Source organism: Gymnodraco acuticeps, unplaced genomic scaffold (assembly GCF_902827175.1).
Source record: "Gymnodraco acuticeps unplaced genomic scaffold, fGymAcu1.1, whole genome shotgun sequence".
Classification (NCBI taxonomy): Eukaryota; Metazoa; Chordata; class Actinopteri; order Perciformes; family Bathydraconidae; genus Gymnodraco; species Gymnodraco acuticeps.
Window position 1 is genome coordinate 1024036 of NW_022990010.1, and position 25477 is coordinate 1049512.

Consider the following 25477-nt stretch of genomic DNA (forward strand, 5'->3'; position numbering starts at 1 on the left):
TGCATCTCCAATTCTGTTTTCCGCCCCTAATTAAGATTTTATACGATTATAAAAGTGTGACTCGTCCTGGCCCTTGAGGATTGCAACAGTCTCCATAACATCGTTTAATAGTTTCATAAAAATAAAATGAGCCTTTTATATCTTTTTATAAATGAAAATGGCACATTTTGCCTGGTACAATCAGTGTAATAGCCATGTCTTGTTTTTCGTTTTTCGTTTCCTGGCATGTAGCTGTTTCCGCTAAAGGTTTCATGATGGTAGCAATCAGCTGTATCCATGCTCACTTGCCCCCCCTCTGCCCTCCCTTTCTCCGCTCCAACACCCTCCACCCAACACCATATCTTAATGTTTCCGTCTGTCAAGTGGTGTCTAGATGAGATGTAGGCAGGATATTGTTTTGCTGTGGAGGGTGAGCCGCTGTGTTTCCAGTAATTGAACATAAGGCTCTCAGTGCAGCTCCTGAAATAATAGGGCCAGAATGTAATAGAGCAAGCGAGGCAAAAAAGAAAATATTCGTTGTTTGTTTCATCTCCCTGTTTTTGTTCCCTTCATTCCCAAACTTTCTGCTGTACCTGCCACTATATCCAGCGCTGTGGTTTCATGTTACAGCTCCTTCCCTCTCTAGTCAGCACAATGATTCATTGACCCGTCATTTGAAGGTGTGTGGAGGCACCTTGAGGTGTGAGCGGTTATGGGATGCAGCTATCGCTTGCCTCTGAACTATCTGCTCATTTATCATCTATACACTTCCATATCTAACAAAGTCTTATTACCTGCCATCTTTTAATCACTACCATATTTTAGCTTGATGCAATATACAAGCCCACGAGACACCAATTATTGGCCTCTCGCCCTTTCACTTATTGCCTCAGAGATGTAGATTAAGGTGCTGTATCATCCAAAACTTTTCAGCGCAGTTCATATCTTTCAACATAAATTGCCCTATTTCGCTTTAATGCTCTAAATTTGACCAAATAGATCACTACAAACCAAGAGCAAGTTGTTGCTTCTATTGTAAATTTGTGAAAAAACACCTTTTAACAAAGATCATAATCTGTATTGACGGCAGAAATTGGCCTAGGCTTAGATTAGCTAACAATCTGACTGGCTCTATTCACTTCTTCACACATACAGTGCTTCTCTCACTCCACATTTAAAATAATAATAAAATATTAAAGACACATTCTTGGGGAAGTTCATTACAAACGTGTTATTCATATGAATCTTATCATAGTTTCTATATAAAACGTTTCTAAAACTCAATATAAATACACAAAAATGTAATAACTAATCTTCTTGTACTCCTCTATATGTAGACAAACAGCAGAAACCTACCACTGTGAATAGCATAACATGGAGTTTTCCTCATGTGTTCTACAATTTATAATCTTAACATACATTCATCTTTTCCTTCTCTGCTTTTTTCTCTAGTGTACCTGTCGTAAAGACATGGTGAAGATCTCCATGGACGTGTTTGTACGCTGCCTGCAGCCGGATCGCTACGAGCTGTGGAAGCAGGGCAAAGACATCACGGTGTTGGACCATCTGAAGGCCACTGGGCTCAGCTGCCCTGAACTAGAGCGCTGGAGGGAGCAGCGTGTCAGCCACAGAGCAAATCTCCTGCGAAGGTGAGAGGGCAAACTGCATAAATTATCCAAATGATGAGGTTTTGATACACATTTTCACACGGATATGAATATACAAATCAGCACATTAGCTCTCCTCTCAATTGATTAATTTGTTCTATGTTGAATTTACAAAGGATCTAACAGGATATCACTCTAAGTCTGTTGTGTTCGATACCGAACTCTGATGCTGATAAGGCACCGGAGAACGGCTGTTCTAATTCCCCCGACATGGTTTTAGAACCTACCCCCCAAAATCTACACGCAAGACCACCGTAGTCTGTTTAGAGAGGCAACTCTCAGCGTGGCTTAAAACACCAGCTGCCGTTGTATAACTTACCAAAGGACTTCCAACACATTGCATGTCCGACCACCGGATATCAATGGAAATGTACAAACCGGTTTTATTGGTTTTTCACAAAAATAGAGGATTACAGGATACAAATCATAAAATAAAATACAAAGTTTATATGAGACACAAGGACAAACCCAAAAGCCCCCCTTTTCTCTTCACACATAATCTTTTATCACCTTCCCCCCTCCTCCCTCTTCATCAGGTGGTTTCCCTTTTACTGTCTTTAGGTAAGAGGGAGGTTACATAGTTCAGCTTTTACTATTGAACAATTTAAAATATAAATTAAACAAAATAAATGATATTCAATTTGAACAGAAATTAATAAAACAATACATATGAAAGCAGAATACTTGGACAATGTCATATATGGAATTAAACTCTTTCCTCAATCAAAAACAGAAAAACTAAATGTTTTTAATTTTTTTAAGTAATAAACTTATTAACTACTATCACTAATTTCTGATGGTGTTGGAGCTGAAAACAAAATGGAGGAACACAGTTCACTCTCTTCCTGTGCACAATGTTCTTAAACTATCTTGCTGCGATCGTAACTGTCCTCAAGGTGTACAAACCACTACGCCTTCTTTCTTAGCAATTGGTTTAGAGACTTACGCTTTGCCCAACATTAGGTCTGAAGCGTGTTCCAAGTCTGGTTTCAGATGTCTGGTAAGAGATCTCTGAGAAATACTTACTTTCCATCAAACCAATCTAAAGCCAATTATAAATGTAGGTAAAATGATAAACTTCATAGAGGCAGGATTTTGCAGGTGAGGTTTGTCACGGCCACTTAAACAGCAGATCTGTCAACAAATTCATTTAAACATTTATTGGTCTTTTGGTCACCTCAGGGCCATGCAGAAGATGAAGCAGCTTCGTCGTCTGAAGCTGGAGGATGTCAAGGTGCTGGCAGAGGAAGGCATTGAGCTGAATGCAGTGGAGTACCAGCGTCAGGTGGAGGAGCGTGAGGCCCAGAGGAGGCTGCACCGAGAGGAGCGGCTAGCCAAAGAGGCCATGATGACACTGGAGGCAATGGAGCGTGAGGAGCAGGAGGCTGCTGAGGCCGCTGCTAGAGCAGCAGAGAATACAGATATAGAAGGTGAGGCGATATTAGCAGTAAGAAATGCAGTTTGTTTGTTTTTGTTAACAGAATAAAAAAAAAAGGTGAGAGATTTTTACCAGAATATGGGGCTAGATTAATATTGACATAAACAAAACCCACATAGTTGCTTTATTTTGAATTTCAGGTGTTTCTGCAAATTCTCTATAACTCTCTGCAGATGCAGCATAAAATATAGATAACTTGATTTCAGAGAACACTGAGGATGAACCCTTCCAAAATCAAAACTCCGGTTGTTTATCACTTTTCTTTACCATCCTGAACGTTTTTTTATGGCCGCTTTTTACTGTTATGTTAAAATGCTTATTGACTTAGCAGCTCAAAAAATATATCAACTATGGCATAATACATTTTAACCTAAGAGTCACTGTTGTGAAACTGTGAAGATGTTAGGTAAAGCCTGTACAAATATTCAGCTCTTCTCTGCGTATCTCTGCTTCCATTATGATTAGATTCCTCCCTGTGTGTCTGGAAAAGTACCACATTTATTATTTTTTATTTCACCCAAACTACACACAGCCGGTTCTCTGTTTGACACAACGGCCATCACGACTCTCCTGAAGTATTTTTTCTTCACATGTCTCTTTGCCAGAACAAGAACCCGAGGCCAAACCACAGATCCTGGCAGATGACACTGAGAAAAAGAAGCAGAGAAAGCAGAAGAAGTTGACAAATATGAACGACCCCATCACTGGGTTTGAGGAAGCCTTTGCACAGTTTGCCTCCTCCAGCATCAAGAAGTCAGAAATCAACATGGTCCGTCGTCCAGAGCTGGAAGTGAGCGCTGCCCAGGTAAGATGGATCAGCTTTTATTCAATTGGACTTGTGTGTCAAACATGGAGGCACACTTTAATTATTCTCAAGCCACAGTTCTTGATACTGCACACATAGGAAAATACATGAACATCTACATTTGAATTGGTTTTCTGCCACAGTTGTAGATTAAGCTAGTTATTCATATTGATAAAAATACTCAAATTACATTTCTAGAAGATCTAGAAGTGTCTGAAACTAATTTGAAGTGTAGACAAATGTATAGCTGTACTAACAAAACCCAGATATTACATGTATTTGCTGCTGCATAATACAATGTTAAAAGGACTAAACAAAAAATGTAAAAATAACACAATATAAAATAATCTTGGGATCTTCCAGGCATGCTACTCCAAGGTGAAGATGCCAACGGAGGTAAAAAAGAGCAGACGTCACCCCCTCAGCAAGCCCCCCATGCGCTCCCCTCTGTCCATTCTCAAACAAGAACCGACCAGCGACAAAGGTTTGTGGCTTTGTGTTTGTCATTGAACCTTTACTAAATCATAAAGGTGTTATTGTAAATATATTCTAATTTCAAATTGGAACCATTTCATGAACAGTTTTGATCCTGTTTTAGAGATGCAAACCGACTAGGATTTGATACATCTGGATGTTTTATACAGGGACATGCTGTCAGTTGCTTGACATGAAATAAAAAAGGTAGAATGTGTTAATTATAACAGAATAATAACTCCCATGAACATTGTTGTATTTAACAACGGAGATGATTCTCTTAAATGTACCAAAAACATGACCATGTCAGTTGAACCTGCACACTGACCATTATTTATCCATCTTGTTTTCCATCTAGTCCACACGTTTTTGATCCCACTTATTATCCCTACCATTACAGTACTTAAAATGAAGAAGTTACCTTTTTTCTGATAATTGATCTGGAGAAAGAAAACAAATGGGACTTAAGCTCCCTCTGGGGATAATGGAACCAAGGCCTCCTCTCCATCCCCTCCCTTCTGTCTTTTTCTTTTCTTTTTCTGACTGACACTTATTGATCCGGGGATCATGACTTCCAATTACCTGCTTTCAAAGTCACTTTAAGTCGGTAGCAGGGGACCCGACTCAGGGGCATGTCCTTCAGAAGGGTGGATGGGGGAGAAGGAGGAGAAGGAGACGGCTGGTGGAGGGAGAAAACAGAGAGTTAATGGCCAGCTTGTGAGGAGTCCTTCCTGCCTTCTGTCCGGGTTTAACAAACGGTCTAGATCAGTAGCTTCAGGAGGCTTCACTGCTAAATCTATTCCAGACCCTCAACAGCAAGTTGTTGATGCCTGTTCCATTTGTGTTCATCCGCCAATTATATCAGGAGTGGTGTGTTGTTTTGTCTGGAACCGAATGTGCTATTTGTGTCTCTCGGCAAGGACTTCCTCTTTAAAAACATTGTGTTGCTTTTCCAAAAATGCTTCTCATGCATTTCAACGAAAAACAAATCACCAGTAATGAATCCTGCAACATCTCTTTTGTGAGTCACTTTCTTCAGATTGTGTTTGTTTTTTCTTTTGGAGCAGCGCATCTTTAATGCGTTTTATTTCCATCCCACAGAGCTGTCCTCCCTCACGCAGCTGGACAGCGACATGAAGAAACAGGAGCACCTGTGGCAGAATCACTCACCCAACTTCCTGTCAGAGAAGGCTTTCAATGCAGCAGTGGCAGCGCTGCAGCCACACTGCGCTGTCTGCTCCCTCTTCTGTCCATACCCCGAGGTACAGCACACTGCAGCAGACGCACACATGTGTCCGTGGAGTAGAAATAGTAGTTATAGTACTAGTAGTTCCACAATGTGTAGTTGTATCAGTTTAGCAGGTTAGTCTTTGGTCAGTCAGTAGTTTTGGTTACACTATTTTGTCAGTGTAACCAAAGTTTATTTTTATTTATTTGTTTATTTTAACAGGGACAGTGCACATTAATCAACATTTCTGTAAATCTGCCAGAGTTAGCCAACAGACACATTTTCATCTGTAGTCCCTAGACAGATTTTGTAAATCACCCTAAAGACACATTTCATTTTAAACAAGTAAATACAATCAAATAAAAACATGCAACATACAGTAGTGGAGTGACTGTATATCTCTTATTTCAAAAGTCCTACTAACTGAGTTGGATTGCAGATTCTAAAACCCAACTATAAAGGCAGCGGTATACTAAATAGTTCGGATGCATTTTAGAGCGATATGATGAACGATAGAAACACTGACATCACCTTACGGCTGGAGCCTGCAGCGCGTGCTTCGCACCAGAACAAAACATTTAAGTTCCTCAGTGTGGATGTTGTTCACATACATTTATTTATAGTTATCACTATAGTTGTTGTTCTTGGTCTGGACAACACTTAACTGTATAGTTGCCTGTATAGTGGGCTATAAAAGAAATAATTTGTACCTTCATGCTCTGTATAAAACCCTGTGAAGGCTGACCAGTAACCAACATCAATACAATCCACTAACTGTATCATCTTCTCTCCTCCGGCCTCTCCAGCCACACAAAGACAGTTTTGCAGGCAGTGACACCCAGTGCACCTCCCTGCCCCGTCGGACGCGTCCTCTAGTCCCAGAGATGTGCTTCAGCGTCGGAGCCAGCAACACGGAGCCTCCACCCACCAACTACCACATCGGAGAGGATGGAACCAGTCCTCTGCTCTGCTGTTCGTCTTGCAACATGCAGGTTCATGCAAGTAAGTTCAAAAAACCAATACGAATTTGATTGTAAAACTTGCAATAGGGGAGTAACATAAGAGGACAGCTGTCACAGTTTGTACCAGTTATAAAGGCCTTCCTCTTCATATGTTAATGTTGTTGTTTCTCTAAGATAAGCAATGACAAATTAATCTGAGCACAACAGAAAGCTGTAAATGAAAGTCAACATGTGCAGATTGCAGGAAGCTTACAGCTTTGCAGACATACAGACAGACATACAGACAGACAGACACACACACAGACAGACAGACAGACAGACAGACACACAGACAGACACACAGACACACAGACAGACACACACACAGACAGACAGACAGACAGACAGACACACAGACAGACACACAGACAGACACACAGACAGACACACAGACAGACAGACAGACACACAGACAGACAGACACACAGACAGACAGACACACAGACAGACAGCAGACAGACAGACAGACAGACACACAGACAGACACACAAACAGACACACAGACGCACAGACAGACACACAGACACACAGAGATATACAGCTTTTACACTGCAGCTCCAGGAAGTAGAGTCACTGTAAGCCTTCTTTCTCTAAATTAGCTCTGGTTCCTTCAGGATTCATAAAACCTGGTTTGAGCGGATGATAATGAACCATCATAACCAAGGTTGTGTCAATAATACAATGCATTTCCCAATGCTCAAAAGTAGATGTTGGATTGCATTGGTGACTTCAAAATGTTCCCCCTGTATTTTTGGTTGAATTGTAAAGTGGATTAAGGGGTAAGAGAGCAACCTCAGGTTGTGTAAATCTGCATTTTGTCATTTAAAAATGCATTTAGTGATCAATATGTTTTTTAATGTAATATAAGTGGAGGGCTACGGCTGCAAACATACAACTAAAATACTGCTGAAAAGTAATGTTTTATTCGTATCCACTGGGAGACTCAGCTGTAGACACACTGCTTTGTTTTATTTATGACACTATTGGTTTCACGCAGCCCGTACACCACTGACAGGCTTTACAGACAAACTATACTGGGTATTTCACTTCTCTCCTCTGTTCACAACTTTTTTTTTTTAATCCCTCAACCTGTGAGAATTGTGTTGGAAAAATAAGAAAGACTGGAATATGAGACTATTCAACAACTGACTGCACAATTCCCCTGTTGCCACGCTCAGTAAGGATTCCTAGTTTATCCCTCCTTGACTCGGGTTGAACTAAATAAGAGAATGCTCAGGCAGCACAAAAGCCTTTCTGAAGGCAGCATGCCATAAACTACCCAAGCTTGTTTTTGCTCTGCTTATCCCATTTAACAATTGATCACAAAGAATGACGACTTATAAGGGAATATGGCTTCTGTCAAAGCAAAGCGGGTTAGGGCAGTCAGCTTGTTAACTTTGTGTTTGAGTGAAAGAGCTCTGGGATCTCTGTGCTCTACTTCTACTTGCTAAATGTTAACAACACCTGTTATCTTACCTAATCAAAACAAATATTTGATTTGGTTGTTTTTAAAACATATTTCTTATGAAATGGCATTTGAATTTACCGTTTTTTCAGTAGGCCTATATAATGAAAGAACGTTATATCTGCTGGAGCTGTCTCACACAACCCATCATTCCAAAAAAGCAATCAGATGAATTACAACATGGACTTGTGCACAAATGCTCAGTCAGACACACACACACACACACACACACACACACACACACACACACACACACACACACACACACACACACACACACACACACCAAGGGCGCCGGAAGCGGGGGGGCCAGGGGGCCATTGGCCCCCCCACTTTACGGCCCTGCCCCACATTTTTCGCAGCAGCGGATGCCGCGGAACCCTGTACACATCCCGTTTCAATAATTCCCCTCTACTCTAAAGTCGCATCTAAAAAGAACGCCATCTGATCTAGCTGTGTATATTTTGTTATTGTTGATTGTTATATTCAATCTCATTAGCTACAGGCATTTTTGAAGCTTGTAAAGGGAAGAACACAGCTCGCCTCTCACTCGCCACTCTGCTCTTCTAGAGCGGAAGAACGGAGTAATTTGACGTCACAGCAAGCATAACAACAGCCGGTGTTTCTCCTGAAAGTTTTCCCCGGGAAACAAACGCAAAAATACACAAACACACACACGTGGTATACACGCACACACTCGCGAGCTCCCCACAGACCAGTAATCCAAACGAAAATATCTTCCCTCCGTACTACTTTGATCATTTGCTCCGCTAATAATCAATCAGATCGATCCAGAGAAGAGGAAACTTTAAGGCCTTTTTCTCAAAATGATGACTCGGTGACAGTCATTATATAATGTGACATATTTTGCTTAATATAGTACAAAAGCAATCCTGATATCATTAGAAAGCTAGGAATCTCCTCTTTCCAACAGTGTATACAACTCAAAATGTGTCTTCGGATCAATGCGACTGATTTCGATGGAGCAGGTCACTTTGCATTAGGTAAAATACAGCAGGCAGACATAACAGGAAGAATATGTACATTTTAATCCAATCAAATAGGACATTGTCACACCATTCAAATGTATCCATGTACATTACAACCAATAACAAAGCTTAGATGTGTTTATTTGTTACGTTGTTTACGTTATGTGTTACGTTGTTCAGTGTGTGTCAGCCGTTAACCTAGATAGATAAACTTGCAAACATGTCAGAAGAACCGGCGCATAAGAAAACAAAATACAGTCAAACTAAGCTGAAATTCAACAACTTGAATGTCACATCCCTGACATCCACAACTCCGGAGCCTGGTCCTTCAACCATAGAACCAGCGCAGCCAGATGAACCCCAGCAGCAGCTCTGCGGCCGCAGAGGCTGTCAAAACCGCCGCCACCGGCATCGTTGAACCGAAACAGGCTGGTTCCGACTGCATGGAGGTTTGTTGTCGGGACATTGTGACGGGCCAATAAAAGCTTATTTGGGCAAAGAGAAGGTACTTCAATGCAGAATGGTACAAAAACAGAGAGTGGTTAATTATTTATAAAACCACTAAACGAGCCTTCTGTGAAATATGCAGATGTGATGCTGTCAAACGGCTTGTAACTTTCTCCAAATGTGGAGATGACAGCTTTGTAAATACCGAGTTAATAACTGGAACTTTTCACAGAGCTTACTTCAGTCAAACACCAGTCAACATTCAGCTTGTCAAACAAGAGCGTAGCAGGGAAAAAGAAGAGATGGAATGAGCAACTGCGCTGTCATATGTGGGCTGGTCTGTATAGTTTAATGTAGGAGTGAGCAGAGGGTTGAGTTGTCCATTCTTGTTCTGTTTTCTCTGACTATCTTCCTCCTGAAGACCCTCTCAGACAAAATGACACGTTACCATGGAAACCAAACAATGGTGTAGCTGTATTGAAGTCCGAGTGGAAACAGTAACATTTGGTGCGTTATGTTAGAATGAAACAAATCAGATTTAGTCAGAAATCGGGCAGAAATGCGGGATAAATATGACCCAGGGAGGAAAACGGGAGTCTCCCGCGAAAATCGTGAGGGTTGGCAAGTAGGCTATGTCACATACACACGCACTTTTTGGCCCCCCCACTTCTGAAATGAATCCGGCGCCGCTGACACACACACACACATTCCCCCACACACACTTACAAACCCTCCTGGGTTCTTATTATCCCCAAAGCTGGAGTGCACCTTCAAAAAGGTCAGTTCATTAGTGATCCAGGGATAAGCTGAGCTCAGCTGGGGATGCAGCGCTGCTATTGATAAGAGGACGTGAAGCAGAAAGAGCTCCTGTCAAGAACACCAGCTCTGCGCTCCGTTTCTGTGCTCGTCATTGTTTTGGAGCCGACATTCAACTAAAAATCATTCAAATCTGTCTAGGTGTGACACCTTTTTGATTCAGAACAGCTCTGGTGCATAGGTTAAAAAAATACACTTCATCTAGAAGGAGCTTTCAGAACATTAAATGCAACATAATCTAAATAGATACAAAACCATTCATCTGTCCTCTCTTACAGGTTGTTACGGTGTGAAGACGGACTCAGTCAGGGAGTCCTGGACGTGCACCAGGTGTGCAGCGGGAGCTTGGACCGTGGTAAGTAGCAGCACTGCCGTCTGCAACAACAAAACACCACAAGTCCAGAAAAACTGTTAATTCCTCTACTGGACAACAATATTTGAATCAAACAAAAGTATGAGGGAATAGGTGAAGTTATTTATTTTACTTTTCGTTGACTGGACCTGCAGTGAAGCAGTCTTGCAAAGTCTGGTGTGTCCAACATGTTTTGATTACTTTACCCAGCAGCTATAGCAAAAACAAACTCAAAGTATAACTCTAGAAAATGCAGAATTGACTGTTTCCCTCACAGCCTAAATGTAATACTTATTTTCCTCTTTTTATCAGGAGTGTTGTCTTTGTAACCTGCGCGGAGGAGCTCTGAAGTCCACAATTGACAACCGGTTAGTAGCATATGCTTTTTCTTTTTTTTACCCGTTTTATTTGTGCAGAAACACCCTTGATGACAAAAATATATATGAAATGTTTATTTAATTTCTATCATAGTTAGTTTTGTTAAGTAAAATACTATAGGTATGATATGATCTATATATACATATGTCCAACATCTGATCTAGTTCATGGAATACTTATAGAAAGAAATGTGTAAAGTTATCACTCTCAATGCAGAACACACATGAGTTTACAATAATTGACCCCAGCATTCAGTGAAGAGTTATCAGCCTTGTATATCTGGTTATGCTGCTTATGTTGGATCTTCCAGAGACTGAAGTGTGTACGGTCTCTCTCTGTCACCAGGTGGGTCCATGTCATCTGTGCCATCGCTGTGCCTGAAGCCCGCTTCGTCAACGCCAATTACAGGGAGCCGGTGGACGTCAGTGCAGTTCCAGATACACGCAAAAATCTGGTACGTTTATACAGACACGAAGCAAAATTGAATTATCTCTTAAGTGTGAGATCAGACAGGCAGGGGTCAACATTTTAACCTAAGCAAGAACATTTTAACAGTCACTATTTTCATCCTCTCTCTCAAAAGTTACTTTCTCACAGCAGCCGTTCATTTCTTTTGTCTTGTCTCGGCGTTATAGAATTCTCTTTGCCTCCCGGATCTCCTTTTCTCACATTTAAGCAAATTCCTGACTCCTGCTCACTGTGTCTGTCACTTTCCCCGTTACCCACTCTCTTTCTTTGGTGGATGGATAGATTGGGTCTTTGCAAGCTGTGGAGGACATGGGGTATAACATATGTGCTGAGTGGAACGGCTGAATAATCAGCTGTTATTTCTCACTGCGCCAAATGAACTGAATCGATCTCGTGGGCAGGAGGCAATTTCCCCATTGCTGCCGCGTGTTTGAACACACCACATCCCCTCCTTCACAGTCTCTGCTCCACCTCCATTCACATGATCCCACTTCACAGGCAACAGTGGTGCTTGCTGATGCATTATCACAAATCTACAAATAATGTCGCCTCTCTCCCTCCCCTTCTCTCTGAATAATCTATCAAAGACAAGCTGGGTGACATTTGCATCTGAGTGCTGTCAAAGCAGGTTTCTCTTCTTAAAAGGCCATGAGAAGACGCTCTGCGGTCTAATGATTCGGATGACTGGACTGATCAAATGCGAACACGCACCCTTGGAAACCAGTTAATATTGCACTGTCTTCAGCAATCTGTGTTTTCCCTGCATCTTTGAACGTTTAGTTTTCAGTCACTGAGCGATTTCACACACATTGCTTTTGTCTTAGTTTTTTTCCAGTTTCCCAGCTACAGTAACGCTGTGCATTTCTAAAAAATGTACCTTCCCCAAAGGTAGTGTTGCATCGTGCACCTAGGGGCACTGCGATATCTGTTCGTTTTTAGAAAGCAGCCGCAAGCTAGAAAAAGCAAGCCGCTTCAATAAATCATTGTACGATTTAAAAAAAAAATTCTAATAATAATGTTTTCAAGTTACAATTCCAGCTTCATTCTCCTTTAGCATGCAATGACACATAAACCATAACAGTGACAAATACTTTATCAGTTATTATATTATCTTATTCTGCAGAAGATGGGGCCACAATTTATTCATTTAAAGTTGTACAAATGGCTTAAATACTAAATAAGTTGTAAATAAGTACGTTTTTGGTGTCTTTCACAATCTTACCAATTAGAGATGAAATATAAATGAAAAAAGACGGCAATGTGGTGTCAGATATCACATACATCTTATGTTATCTGCTGCTGCGCTCCTGCCTGTTCAGCGGAAAAGTCTTGATCATGCCAGCCTGTGAAATATCACACAGCAAAGCTCTGTAGAGAGATGTTGTTCCTACACCGGTACAGAAATGAAGTATTGACCGATTAATAAATAATTTATATTTCTTATTGATCAGCCATACGCTGCACTACAGATGCTCACAGTGTGATTTGTCAAAAGGAGGAGGATAGAGAAGAAGGGAAGTGTGTGGTGATAGATAATCACAATAAAACAGAAGCATAGAGAGATAGCAGTCACATAAGATGCCTCTGCCGTCCAAGCTTATAGTCTGTATGTTAGATCCAAGCATGCTGTCATGAGTTAAACATTTATAATTCTCTTGTCAAATGTGTTTCATGGCAGGTGATTTCTTAACAGATAAATGTTTCTATTAGGATTTTGAAGGAAGATAATGCTTCCTCCCCCTTGTGTATTGAGAAGATAACTCGGTTTGAAAGGCCAAATTCCTTTTCATGCTGTTATTCTCTTTCCTCGCTGCACCCCGGCTTTTCATCTCTCCACCTTGTTCTCTCCGTTTTAGCTGAGTAGAGGAACAAATGAGGGATGGGGAAGGAGAGTATAAAGACAAAGGGTGGGTAGACATGGAGGGTTGAAGGGTTCAAAGTGCATTGAAAATGAATAATGAATGTTGAGGAGTCCTGTGTGCAGGCTTGCACGTGTCAAAGTGGAGAGTAGACCAGGTTCCAGGCCAAATGGAAAGATGTGCTTGGCTGGTTACACTCCACTGTATTCCTCCACGTCTCTTTGTAAAGATGCCCTGCAAGTCCAACGGTTTCAGTATGTGCCAGAGTAGAAGAGTAAAAAAATATTTTGGGCTCAACTGCAGAAATGTCTAATACTCCTCAATCCGTGCAAACTTTCTACAATTCATCTTCCAATTGATGTGTTTTCTAAGCTTCTCATGGTTCTTATGAATATAACAGCCTCAGTAGGACTTGTTAGTCTTGTCGTGAAAGCCCGAACATGATCACATCTCCACCATGGCAACAGCAGGCTCAATGAAACACTAGACTGAGATCTGCGCCCCGGAGGAGGATCTGTTATTGTGAACACGAGTGTTTGGACAGTTATCAGTCCCTTCTGTGTTTTTCCTTTTGGAATAAACTAAACTTTTTCTATTCACAGACACAGAGAAAACCTGTAGTCTCATATAATGAACCACATTATGAATCATAACACCATAAGTAGTACTCATCCTTCGATATCTATGAAAATTAATGCAGTAAATACTAAATAAGCTCAGGAGCGCAATTGGAAGCGGTCTGCCACCTGAATCACCAACTAAACTCTTTGTTTTCTATTTTCTTTGTAGAAGTGTGTATTCTGCCATGGAAAGACGGCCAATCAGAACCGCGGCGCCTGCATCCAGTGCTCACAAGAGAACTGCGCCACCTCCTTCCACGTCACATGCGCACAGATCGCCGGAGTCGTCATGACACCAGCCGACTGGCCCTACGTGGTGTCCGTCACCTGCAACAGGCATAAAAGATTCCCTCCAAAGGTCAGCTGTTCTGTGTAACATTGAACCCCTACAAAAACGCATGATTTACTTTTTTTTTTAGTATGACTAATTTTCTGAATTTTATTGAATTTCCTGCTGTGATTCATGGTGTATGTGTGGGTGTTAATTATTTTTTGGAATTATCAGTGAGCCTTTTTTTTATATCTTGTAGAAAGAGTGTTTTTTCAAACAGCAATCTCAACGACTTAAATGTTGCTTAAGCTGCTGTCACACCAGGAGGGAACACAGTGGGGATTGAGGATATGGCCCACTGATGAAAAGTATTACAATAATTATATACATGCAGTATTACAAACTAGACGTCTGAGGCGACATTTCCAACAACTTGAAACTCATGTATCGACAAGTGGAAATTCTAACCCAACAAAGCCTGAAATCTTTAGGATTGATTTCGATTGTTGCGGCTAAAAGAAAACGTAGATGTTATTGAATCATCTCACTACATAAGAGAAAGCAATAATGCAGATGGAACACTTTAGTTTTGTTTAATGCAATCTTTGGTCTCTCTTATTGTTTAGGTTTATTCATATGGGGTTTTGAACCTACCCAGAATGAAATCTAATGAAATAAAGTTAAATGTGTTCCTCAAGGATTATCTGAGTGCTGTTTACAATATGAACTGGATGAGCACAAACATGGATCCTGTCTTTACCTCAAAGTATCCGTCTGTTTCTCCCCTTCAGCCTCGGACATCCCTCAAAAGCCAGCAGGGTCTGAACCTAGGACAGAAAGTGATTGGCCGTAACAGTGATGGCTGGTACTACCATTGTACACTCATCGGCATGGCAACACAGACGTTCTACGAGGTCAACTTTGATGACGGCTCATACTGTGACAACCTGCACCCAGAAAACGTATTGGTGAGTTATATAACATACAGCTCAGTAATACACCTACCTGTGTACTGTAGCAGACTCATAACCTCAACAAACATATTTCCCTTTTGGTTTTAAAGCGAGATTATTAGAATATCCTAGCAACTGTTCTATATCTCAATGCTGGAGCGTCTTTGCAAAATGAAAATATAACGGGTTAGTGAATGCAAACAACCTTTAATGACTCACTGCCACAATCATAACAGTAATTATAGCAGCAGCAGAAGTGGTGGGTTTTCTGTGGAGGAAGGAGAAAAAGAACCAGAGAATGAAATATCAATAATCTAAATACTATAAAAACTTACTTTTTTACAGCTTGTGCTAGATAAAAGTAGAAAGTCTTCAATCATAAGTTGTTCAAGTTTGAAAAGAAATGAGTTTGGGAAATGAAACGTGCAGAACTCTTACTAGTGTTTTCTTTCTGCCATTCTGTTCTCCCTTTCCTCCACATACTCTATTGCCCTCCATCTTCTTCCTCTTTGCCTACATCCTGTTTCTCTTCCTCTCCCCCTTCAGGGTCACAACTGCCTGCATTCGGGTCCTCCTGAGGTGGGGGAGTTGATAGTGGTGGGCACATCTGACGGTCAGATTATCAACGCTTCCTTTATCAAAGAGCACACCCACAAGTCCTACCAGGTGAGGAAAAACACACATATTAGAGTCTAATGTGTGACTGGATGCTCACTACTCAAAACATTTAGTAGTGATTTTTAATTGCACATTTGACAGGTAAATATCACATTTGTAATCCACGGCTGTTCAAGAAACGACTAGATTTGTTTGTATTTTCCAGCTGCAATGTGAGTAAATGTATGAACACTTCCTACCGTAAAAAAACAAAACTTTTAAATAATGTTATATATTCAGAACAACATTTTCGGCGAGTACTCTGAGCAACAACATCAATTACATTTGTCATCTGACGCTCTTGGTGATTTGAAGCCGTGAACTGTGGGTAACACGCTGCTCCGTCTCATTTTGTTGCCATCCTCTGGTTTGGTTCCCCGGTACTGGTATTTATCATTAAGTGTGGAAAAGCTCGGCTGCCCTTGTAGATGGTGGTGCGTTTTGATACAGTGTGGCATTACAACATAAAGTGGAGGGATTTGGCATCAGTGGTGCATGCTGGGAAATGTATGGAGCAAATATGCAGAGTGCTTACTGAGTGGAAAATGCAGAATTGCAATAGATGATTCTAGGACTGGTGTCAGAGGAGGCCATCAAGTCACTTCCAGACATAGATGCTGGAATGCATTAGCAGGCGAGGTTAAGTGAGGTTGTTAATCTTAGATTTTGCTGTGAAGCTGGATCTGTGAGCACATCTGTAAGCGCTTTTTCTGACACATACACACAAAGGACAGAGATGGTGTTTATGGGGCTGCTTCACAACACACACTGTTGCTGTAAAGTTATTGAACCTTGTCTGGCTCATGATGTCTCTGTGGAAAAACAGTTAAATACATTCATCTGAAACGAGCTTTCAAAAGAGTTTTGGTTCATTCAGGTTAGTTTAAAAGAATATCTTATACGTCTTAGTTTTGTGTTCTTTCTCACACGAGTGGCATATCTGTTGATGCACCAAAAAACCCAAATGTATTGTGTTTTACAATGAGTTCCTCTTCAGAAAGTAAATCAGCGTCCCACCTTGCTCAGCTCCATGTGTATGCTGGAGGCTGCAGTATGAGAGTCCTGTTGGAGATGAGAAGGGCTGTTAAATTCAGAAAAAGCCTCCAGCTGGACTCTATGTCAGGGACACATCCCTGACCTTGTCCTTTTTTCAGGTTTTTTCGCTTTTTATGTTTGAAATGCTTAGCTGATTCTCTCGTCCCGTCAGTAAGCAGCTTCAGAGTTCACGGCTGCGGTCAAGGATGTTTGTTGGTGCAACCATTTGTTTTGCTCAGGTGAGCTGAGACCCATCTGTGACTCTGGGTGCAAGTTTGTATATTTGCTCACTAAGCCACCCATCATCTTTTCTACGTACAAATGTATCTTCCTCTAATATAAAGCTACATTTCCCCACAGGGATCAATAAAGGTTTGTCTTGCCTTGTAAAAATCACCCTGCTGATGTAGCCCTTCGTAATTCTTATGGGTCGAGTTCAGTGTATTTGGATATTTTCCAAGTGTACCTAGGTTTTTACTTTCACTCAGGAGACAGTTAGATATGTGAGTTTCATATTTCATCGTTTTTATTTGATTTTTTCCAGGTCGAGTTTCAGGACCAGAGTCAGCTGATACTTAAACACTCAGAGATCCATCTGCTGGAGCATGAACTCCCGAAGAGGGTCCGAGCCAGACTGGTCAGTATATAACAGAGATTCTGCTTCCTAACCTGAACACACACCTTTCATGTTGTAACAGGATATAATAAAAATACACTTTAGTTTGGCAGATGTTTGCTTTGGCTGACACAAAATATGTATTAACTTTTGCCTCGGCTCCCAATTGTGTGTGTGCTGAAGGGTCTCCAAAGAGTAAATGTAAAATGAGTAAAAGACCTAAGTTATTCAAACAATAACTGGGTACGTTCTACTTCTATTGTGCCAAAGGCAGCTTATAACTGCTAGCTTGGTTAGCAATAAACTGAGAGGACAAGATAATCAACAATCACAAAATGGCTGCTTTAATATTTTAGTGCACTATAGATAATACAGTTTCACACTTGTATTCGGACTCTCTGAAATGGTCACTATACAAAATCAATAGAAAGCGATTTTAGACACAAACAGCTGACCATCCCAATGTTTCCTCAGTCTGACTAAGTCTGTGCCTGTCTGTTTTCAGGCCATCCCTGTACCTCAGGTGGGGGTTTCATCCACAGATGAAGCCCAGGCAGCCAAACGCCGCTGCCTCCCGTCAGGCTCCGCTCCGTCCACACGCATGGAGACCACCAATAAACCCCCCTGCTCCCTAACTACAGCTGCTGTAGCATCGCGAGGAGCAGAACATCTCAGTATTCACACATCACAAACCTCACAACCTTTACCCCGGTCCGCCATGACCTTACACGAAGCCCCCTCCCACACCAATGGTATTCAGATGGACGTTGAGACCCCCATGGACACCAGCGTGGCCCTCACAGACGCTCTCACGGAGTCGACCCTGGCCTCAGACGCCATGCTGACTCCGCAGCCAAACCCCTTTTCAGTGGACGTTTCCTTCATGGAGAGCCTCCTCAATTCACATTTCCATCAGGACAGTAATCCAGGACCCCTGTATTAAAAACCTCCACTTTGTTATTACTCAGCCAGTGGAGGCCGAGCCAATAGAAAGTCGCTAACTGAGGTGGATTCACTGAGTGCTGGAATTATGGACTAAAAACGTTTCCTCCACCGGCTCGGAGAGCTCAGGGAGGAGCGAAAAAAGACACAAGCACTCTTTAATGCATGCTCCTTTTTTATTCTTTGAGTTAATGTATTGCGGTGGTGCTCTGAGGTAAAAGGTAAAGGATTCTTATTTTTTTGACATAATTAATATCATTTGTTGTTTTTCTACGCGTTTTCCATTTCTGGTCAGCTGCTGTGCTTCCCTTCTCCAGTTTAATATGAATAAGTCTCTTAGTGGTATCAACTCCATACCTCGGTGCATTAACTCGATGACAGCACACTCCCATTGTCTTTTGTACAGAAAACTAATTATTATAACGGCCTCTAAGCATTAAGGCCCCTTTTTGGACTTCTCTTCTTCTTCTTTTTGTTTCTTTTTTAAATCAAACAACCAGCAACAAATGTTCTATTTTTCAATCGGGCCGCTTGTGGCTTTGGAACTGTGAGGTGGAACTAAAGTGTTCATTTTCCATCGGATTGCAAATGGGGGGTGGGGGGGGGGAATGGGGTGAAAACATATGTATTGTATGGGAATTCAGTATTTAGATGTCTTAGTCAATTATCGATATAATTATTTGTAATGGCAGAATTTTTTTGAATGCAAACACTAATAGATTTGTTTTCAGGATGCAATGTTTTTTAAAGATGTGTCACAGATCAGACCTTTATGTAGTGACATCAATCAATCTGACATTTGGCAGCTCCACTCTTTTCACCTAAATCTGTCTCAGGGTTCCTACATGTGGAAACAATGTTGCTTTAACAACCAAGTCAGTTGAGGAAGAACAGAACAGCCGGAAAATATTCATCAGCCGTAATTGGCTCATGAATACCCATTGATGATATTAGCTCCTGATGTTGTCCACTATTATAGGTAATGTCTCTCTATGTCTTCTTTCTCCTATTAGCACATGATCTGGCGAAACAAATTGAAGTCAATTTTAAGGATACAAGTCTGGAACATGTATGTTATTTGAAAATAGGAAAATGTGTATATGTAGGAACCCTACAATCTGAAAATATGATGTTTTATGATTTGTTTTAATTGTATGTCTTGTATAAGTCAATATTGTATATTAATTATCTTGGTTTTGTATTACCCTATCCTTATATTGTACATTTTCTTATTTTTAATTCCTAAACTTGGCCTATTGAAAATATTAATGAGTTTCAACACGTGTATTATACTCAGTTTGCACCAGTAAATACATCTTTCAATTTGTGGATATGGCCGTGCTTTGCTTCATGGGTGCTTTTAGAGACATTAAACTACTGATGGACTGAGTTTCCCAACACTGTCACCTTGTACATACTGAGGCCATGTGTATTGTGAATCAGATTTGTAAATGTTGCACATATATACTTCTCTTTTTTTTCTTTTGTCTGTCATCAAACTGCAATGTTGGGGCACAAACTTGTTCCTGTATCCAAATGAAATCCATCAAGAACATTTTATTTCAGAGGAATTAAAGTGGGTTGCTAGTCCACAGCTGTTCTGTGTTTTGTGTTCAAAGAGATGTGGGGGGGGGGGGGGTCAAACTCCACTGACTAAGGATGGAAACTCCATATGGTAACTTCTAATACATTTTCATTATTAAATGTCACAACAATGCATGAACTGTTAGGTATTGCGAGTCAAACACTTCAGAGACATGTATTGTATTGATCTGAGACCTATAATATAATGTTGCATAAACGCCCTGTTTCAAAAGTGCTGATTCTGTGTCTGTAGCTTTAAATGCAAATGAGCTGCTGCTGGCCACGCCCCTTTGCAAGATGTTTGGTTTAGAAAAACACAATGGTGCTCTAGGAGGAGATTCAGGTGATAAGGGGCGGGGTAGTTACCTTGGTTGGTTATTGGCTAATTGGCTAACTCAACCCAAAAAAACATTGTGACATCACAAAGTGGCCAAAATCTGAAAAGCAATTTTCAGACAGGCTTTTATATAAATGGATCAGGACAAAAAGAGAGAGAATATTTTTTTCCTGAAACTTTCAGAAACTCTTTACACAGAGGGGACACATGTTTATGTATAAAAGACATGAAAAAGTGGACTTGCATAAAGGTGACCTTTAACTATTTGCTGTTGTAACTACATTGTAGCCTTTGCTAAAGAAATCAAGCTGTTTTTACCGGTAATATTGTTGTCTTTCTTCATGTCCTGATACTTACATTTGAATTCCTCTGAGTAGGATCCTCTTAATTGGAAGAAGTCCAACAAGAAAAGGACAGATTGTGAAGAGAGAAGGTCACTGGAAGAACAAGACATCTGTGTGTCTTATAGACCAATCGTTAACGTGGACACACACACACACACACACACACACACACACACACACACACACACACACACACACACACACACACACACACACACACACACACACACACACACACACACACACACACACACACACACACACACACACACACACACACACACACACACACACACACACTCTCTGCTCCTCTCTCTCTCTCTGCCCTCTCTGGATCAGGGTGGACATTAGCATTCTGAAGTGCCCGCCGTGTCTTTGCAGAAGAACTGGGGATGTGCCAGCTTGGCAATTACTTTAACAACTCCAGAGTTTGATTTCTTCATTCAGTTAAACCCAGCCACGGGTAAAAAGGAGGAGAGGAATGAGGAAGATATCTTTTTAAAGTAAAAGAGTTTGGCTGAACAGTTTGGGAAAAGGAACAGGAAACCTTCAGTATTTTAATAATCTTCAAACAATAGAACCATGAAGACATTAAAACAGCATGCGTCCTCATGGCTGTTGAATAACCTCAAAGTGTGGCCTTTGGCTTGAGTCTGTCTCACCAAAACGTCCTTGAGGATGACTCTGAAACCTCTAACCTGCTCGGTGACGATCAAACAGCTGAATGGCTCGCATTGGAAGTGGAAATCAGCGAATGCAGTGTGATCTAATTGCAGATGGAAGTGGCAATTATGTTGACAAGCTGGTTGATATGACAGGCTCCATTATAGCCTTAAGCTTTTATTACATTTCTGCCAAGTAAATCACTTCACTGGAGCAGTATTACCATAATGAGTGGAGCTCACTGTCCTGTGTTTCAAGGGGATTGGTCTGAGAAGTTGGAGGTGCCTGATCTTTATGAACTTCTCCAGACATGCAGGACTACTTGCATTCACTATGACTGGTGGCCATATTGGATATTGCCTCTTGATGGTTAATCTCCCTGCTGTTTAGCGCGATTGCTGCACTGTTGTTGACACAGCTGGTTTGTATGTTAGTTCATTTATCATGTTGAGATATTGGAACAGCAAGAGCATATTCATTTTTCACTGCAAATAGTTTTTCAGCAAGTAACAGATGTGTTGGTAAGCGTCTAACATATCATCCTCCTTAACATATCAACCTCCTAAGGTGAATGTTACACTGCTGTAAGTCTGATTTACATACTGGCAGTGCTCATGTGTGAACAAGGAAAGCCTCTTTGAAAATTACAGATAAAAAATGCATGTGTCATTTACCTACATTTAGTCATCTTAGTTGTTTTCATTTAAAAAGAGACCAAATTAAACAAGCATTGAAGAAACTACAAAACCTTTAATTGAATTGTATGACACACTTTATTTGCGCTATCTTGTGTCAGTCTACATTCTGTGGTAGGAATGAGAGAAACACTCCTAAAAATCACGATTAGAAAATGCTCAAGAAAGAGGGACTCTATTTCTGTTTCATGAACAAAAGACAACTTACTGTTTGTTGAAACACTCACATCACATGAAACATTGTCGACTCGAGATATACGTCTGATGCACCCACTTATATTTACCCTTTAGATATTAATGTTGTTTATTAGCTACTGCTCTGGTGATGGCTTTAATGGAGATGATTTTATATTTACAGGAGTTGCACCATAAATTGCCCCCAAGACGAACTGGCTCAGGGATTTTCAGACAACTGAAAATAATAGATTATGCGAGGCACCTAACACATCGCTCCATTTGCATTTATAATTCTCAGTTTATGTTGTTGTTGTTGTCCAAAAAGCTATCGCAGTTTGATCAATCCTCACTGTTTGTCTTAATGCCTGGATTTTGTGATGCAGTCCTAACGCTCCACTGCTGCTTTTGTCTCACAAGCCTCCATTCATTTTCTCCTGGTACAGACACAATAAGCCAAAGAGGAGAGAAACTTGTTTGAGAGCAAGAGGGAAGAAAAAACAAAACAACAATGTTGGTAAGTGCCGGCCCTTATTAATGAAGTGAATCTTCATCCAGTCACACACAACAAATAAATGGCTGCCTCCTTGAAGCGCTTAATCGGCCCATTAGTCTTCGAGCGACCACAGCCCCCCCCTCTCTGTGGCGTGTTCCCTTTAGACCAGAGCAGATACATCCATCAACCCGTATTTGCATGCCGACCACACGCGCTGACAGAGCTGAGTGCACAGCTGGAGATGCTACATCATATTTAGTCCTTTACTTGTGCAATAAACACTGTTCTCCACATCTCCAGCCCGTCCTCCTTCTCTCCCTCCATCATTTGAATCCTCACATTACTCCTTCTTTTCACAAGTAACCTGGGAACTCATCTGTTGAAGAGGCTCTGTAACATATTCACATATTGTACTTTCTCCCTTTGCCTTAAAAACAGTCCTGTCTTGTTGTAATGCTTCTTTTCATTGCACTTCTCCACCCTACACAATCATTTTAGGGAATATTTTATTCCTTCTATGACTTTTATTTGCTGATGTATGAATTCAATCTTGTCCTGTAAGCAGCTCTGCAGAGGAGAGTGTCTAAATGACTGAAACGAGCGACGAATACGCTAAGTAATGACAGGGTTTGCTCTTCTAAGTCAGCCTAATTAATCACCAGACGGCGTCCTGTGTGGTTTAAAGAGCTGCACAAACACAGAGCCAGACTCTCAGAGAGCTGGCACACTTATCTGTATGTGACCTGCGCTTATTTTCTCTCCATTTTACTTCCATTTCTCAGCCGCCATGCGCTGCACCCTCTGCTAATTCAGCCGCTTAAAATCTCATTTCAGACACAATTAGCCTTTAGCCCATCCAAGTGCCGTCGCCTGTGGTGAAGCAAGTCGCCTTTCATTCTTTGTGAACACTTTCTCTTTCACTCCCGATAAAGATCATTATTGAGGTTACTGAAAGGAGTTTTGATCATTTACAGGAGAAAACATAATAAAGGGCCTTTTAGCAGACCCATTATAGGCGCCTGTTAAAACCTCGCTTGTTGCCACGCCAGGGTTATCAATGTACTGGGAGCCTTTAATTCATTCCTATGCCAGTAGTTTTTTTAATTACACTTGAAGGGAGAGATTTCACTGCGGCAGAGCCCGGCCCTGCTGCTGTTATTTTTTTTTTTGTGAGACTCTTAACTGCAGAGCTTGCAGAAACAAGGACGCTCATCATTTTCACTTTGCAGGCAAGTCACAACATAATTTGACTGTGTCTGCTCTGCAGCTGTCTCTAAATGGATAGATTTTTCAGATGCACATTCGGGTGATTGTTGTTTGTGCAAAGTGCTGTTACTTTTCAGATTTATTTGTGAGGTTTCTGAGAGAAAAGTAATTCAACTAACTAATTATTTGGATCACGATTTTGAAGTGAGGTTGATGTGTCGCGGTGATTAAAATCAGAATGACAGTTACATTTTCTGAGGCGATCGTTTAAAGGGCAAACATTAGGCATTTGTTTTGTTTGTTTTAATGTATATATTGTATATAATTTATTGTATTTCCACCAATGAGGTTTTGTTTTTGGGTTTGTCTGTCTGTTGTATGGAAGCCCGTTTGCGCCACAGGAAAGAAGAAAATGATCATCATAATTATGACTTATCTAATTATTATGACTTACTTATGTCATTGTTATGACTTACTTATGTCATTGTTATGACTTACTTATGTCATTGTTATGACTTACTTATGTCATTGTTATGACTTACTTATGTCATTGTTATGATTTACAGGATACATATTTTCTCTTCTGTGGCACATTTAGGCTTCCATACAAGATTTTCTATTTAGCGAAAATGTGTTTTACTACAAATGTAACTGAAGACTAGTATTTAAACTTTTTGTGGAAAATAAACTCAACATTTTTTCTTTCAACAGCAGGTTTTCTCCACTGAATTCATTCTCGTGTCCAACTCACAAGTAAAATGTATGATGATACTGTTTTTAATTATTAGTTGCTGTGTTGTCTGCTTTTGTATGAATATAAAACAGAACACTTTGATGTAAATCTGCATCCCTTACTTTTTCATTTAACTTAATGATCTCCTTTAAAGTCCTTTCAAACTGAGTGTAACATTAATCCTGTGGCTACAATGTGAGTTAGAAGTAACTGTCAACACTAAAAAGATTATGGTAAACCTTTAATGTTAGAACGTAGTTGGCAAAGAGTTTAAGTCTCTTTTAGGTTTGATTCTAAGAATGAGATTTTGCTGACAGAGAGGGAAACCAAACAACTTTAGAAGCCATGATGCAAAATCTCTGTGGAAGAGTAAAAAGTAAAGTCTAGGTAAAAGCTTCAGTTCATCATGCTGGAGCGCATGGTAGATTGAACCCTGCTGTGAAGCACATCCCAGCTACCCCACCTGCATAATGACAGCTATTTCCTGTTGGGATCTACAGCGTACGGTGTCGAGCAACACGGGAGCATCTTAGCGCATGCAGTGAGGAGGGGGAGCGGGGGAGCGTGATTGCGAAGCTGAGGATAATTATGCACAGAGAGCTCAGTTTCCTCAAGGTGAGGCAGCTGGAAGCCACCATAGAGCGAGAGGAGATCTAAAGGATTGTTAGGAAAGAGAGAGAATAAGTCACACTTAAAGTGGACCTATCATGCTATATTTGAAACATATATTGTAGGGCCATACCTATATAAAGTATATAAATATAGTTTTTTTTTCAAAATACCAA

General features: G+C 40.8%; 1 protein-coding gene across 2 annotated transcripts in view; it reads left to right on the forward strand.

Annotated features, from left to right (window-relative positions):
• Positions 1–20052, forward strand: part of kdm4b (lysine (K)-specific demethylase 4B) — a 66409-nt gene extending 46357 nt beyond the window's left edge. The window contains exons 9-22 of one of the 2 annotated variants that reach the window (XM_034213100.1): positions 1432–1628; positions 2829–3076; positions 3690–3889; positions 4253–4373; positions 5465–5625; positions 6398–6593; positions 10588–10664; positions 10974–11029; positions 11385–11493; positions 14156–14344; positions 15049–15225; positions 15757–15876; positions 17447–17539; positions 18024–20052. In XM_034213100.1, coding sequence (XP_034068991.1) covers positions 1432–1628; positions 2829–3076; positions 3690–3889; positions 4253–4373; positions 5465–5625; positions 6398–6593; positions 10588–10664; positions 10974–11029; positions 11385–11493; positions 14156–14344; positions 15049–15225; positions 15757–15876; positions 17447–17539; positions 18024–18461 — 2382 coding nt within the window. In that variant the 3' untranslated portion in view covers positions 18462–20052. The remainder of the gene's footprint in view (positions 1–1431; positions 1629–2828; positions 3077–3689; positions 3890–4252; positions 4374–5464; positions 5626–6397; positions 6594–10587; positions 10665–10973; positions 11030–11384; positions 11494–14155; positions 14345–15048; positions 15226–15756; positions 15877–17446; positions 17540–18023) is intronic. The other variant, XM_034213101.1, reaches the window with a different exon arrangement.
• The last annotated feature ends 5425 nt before the right edge of the window (positions 20053–25477 follow it).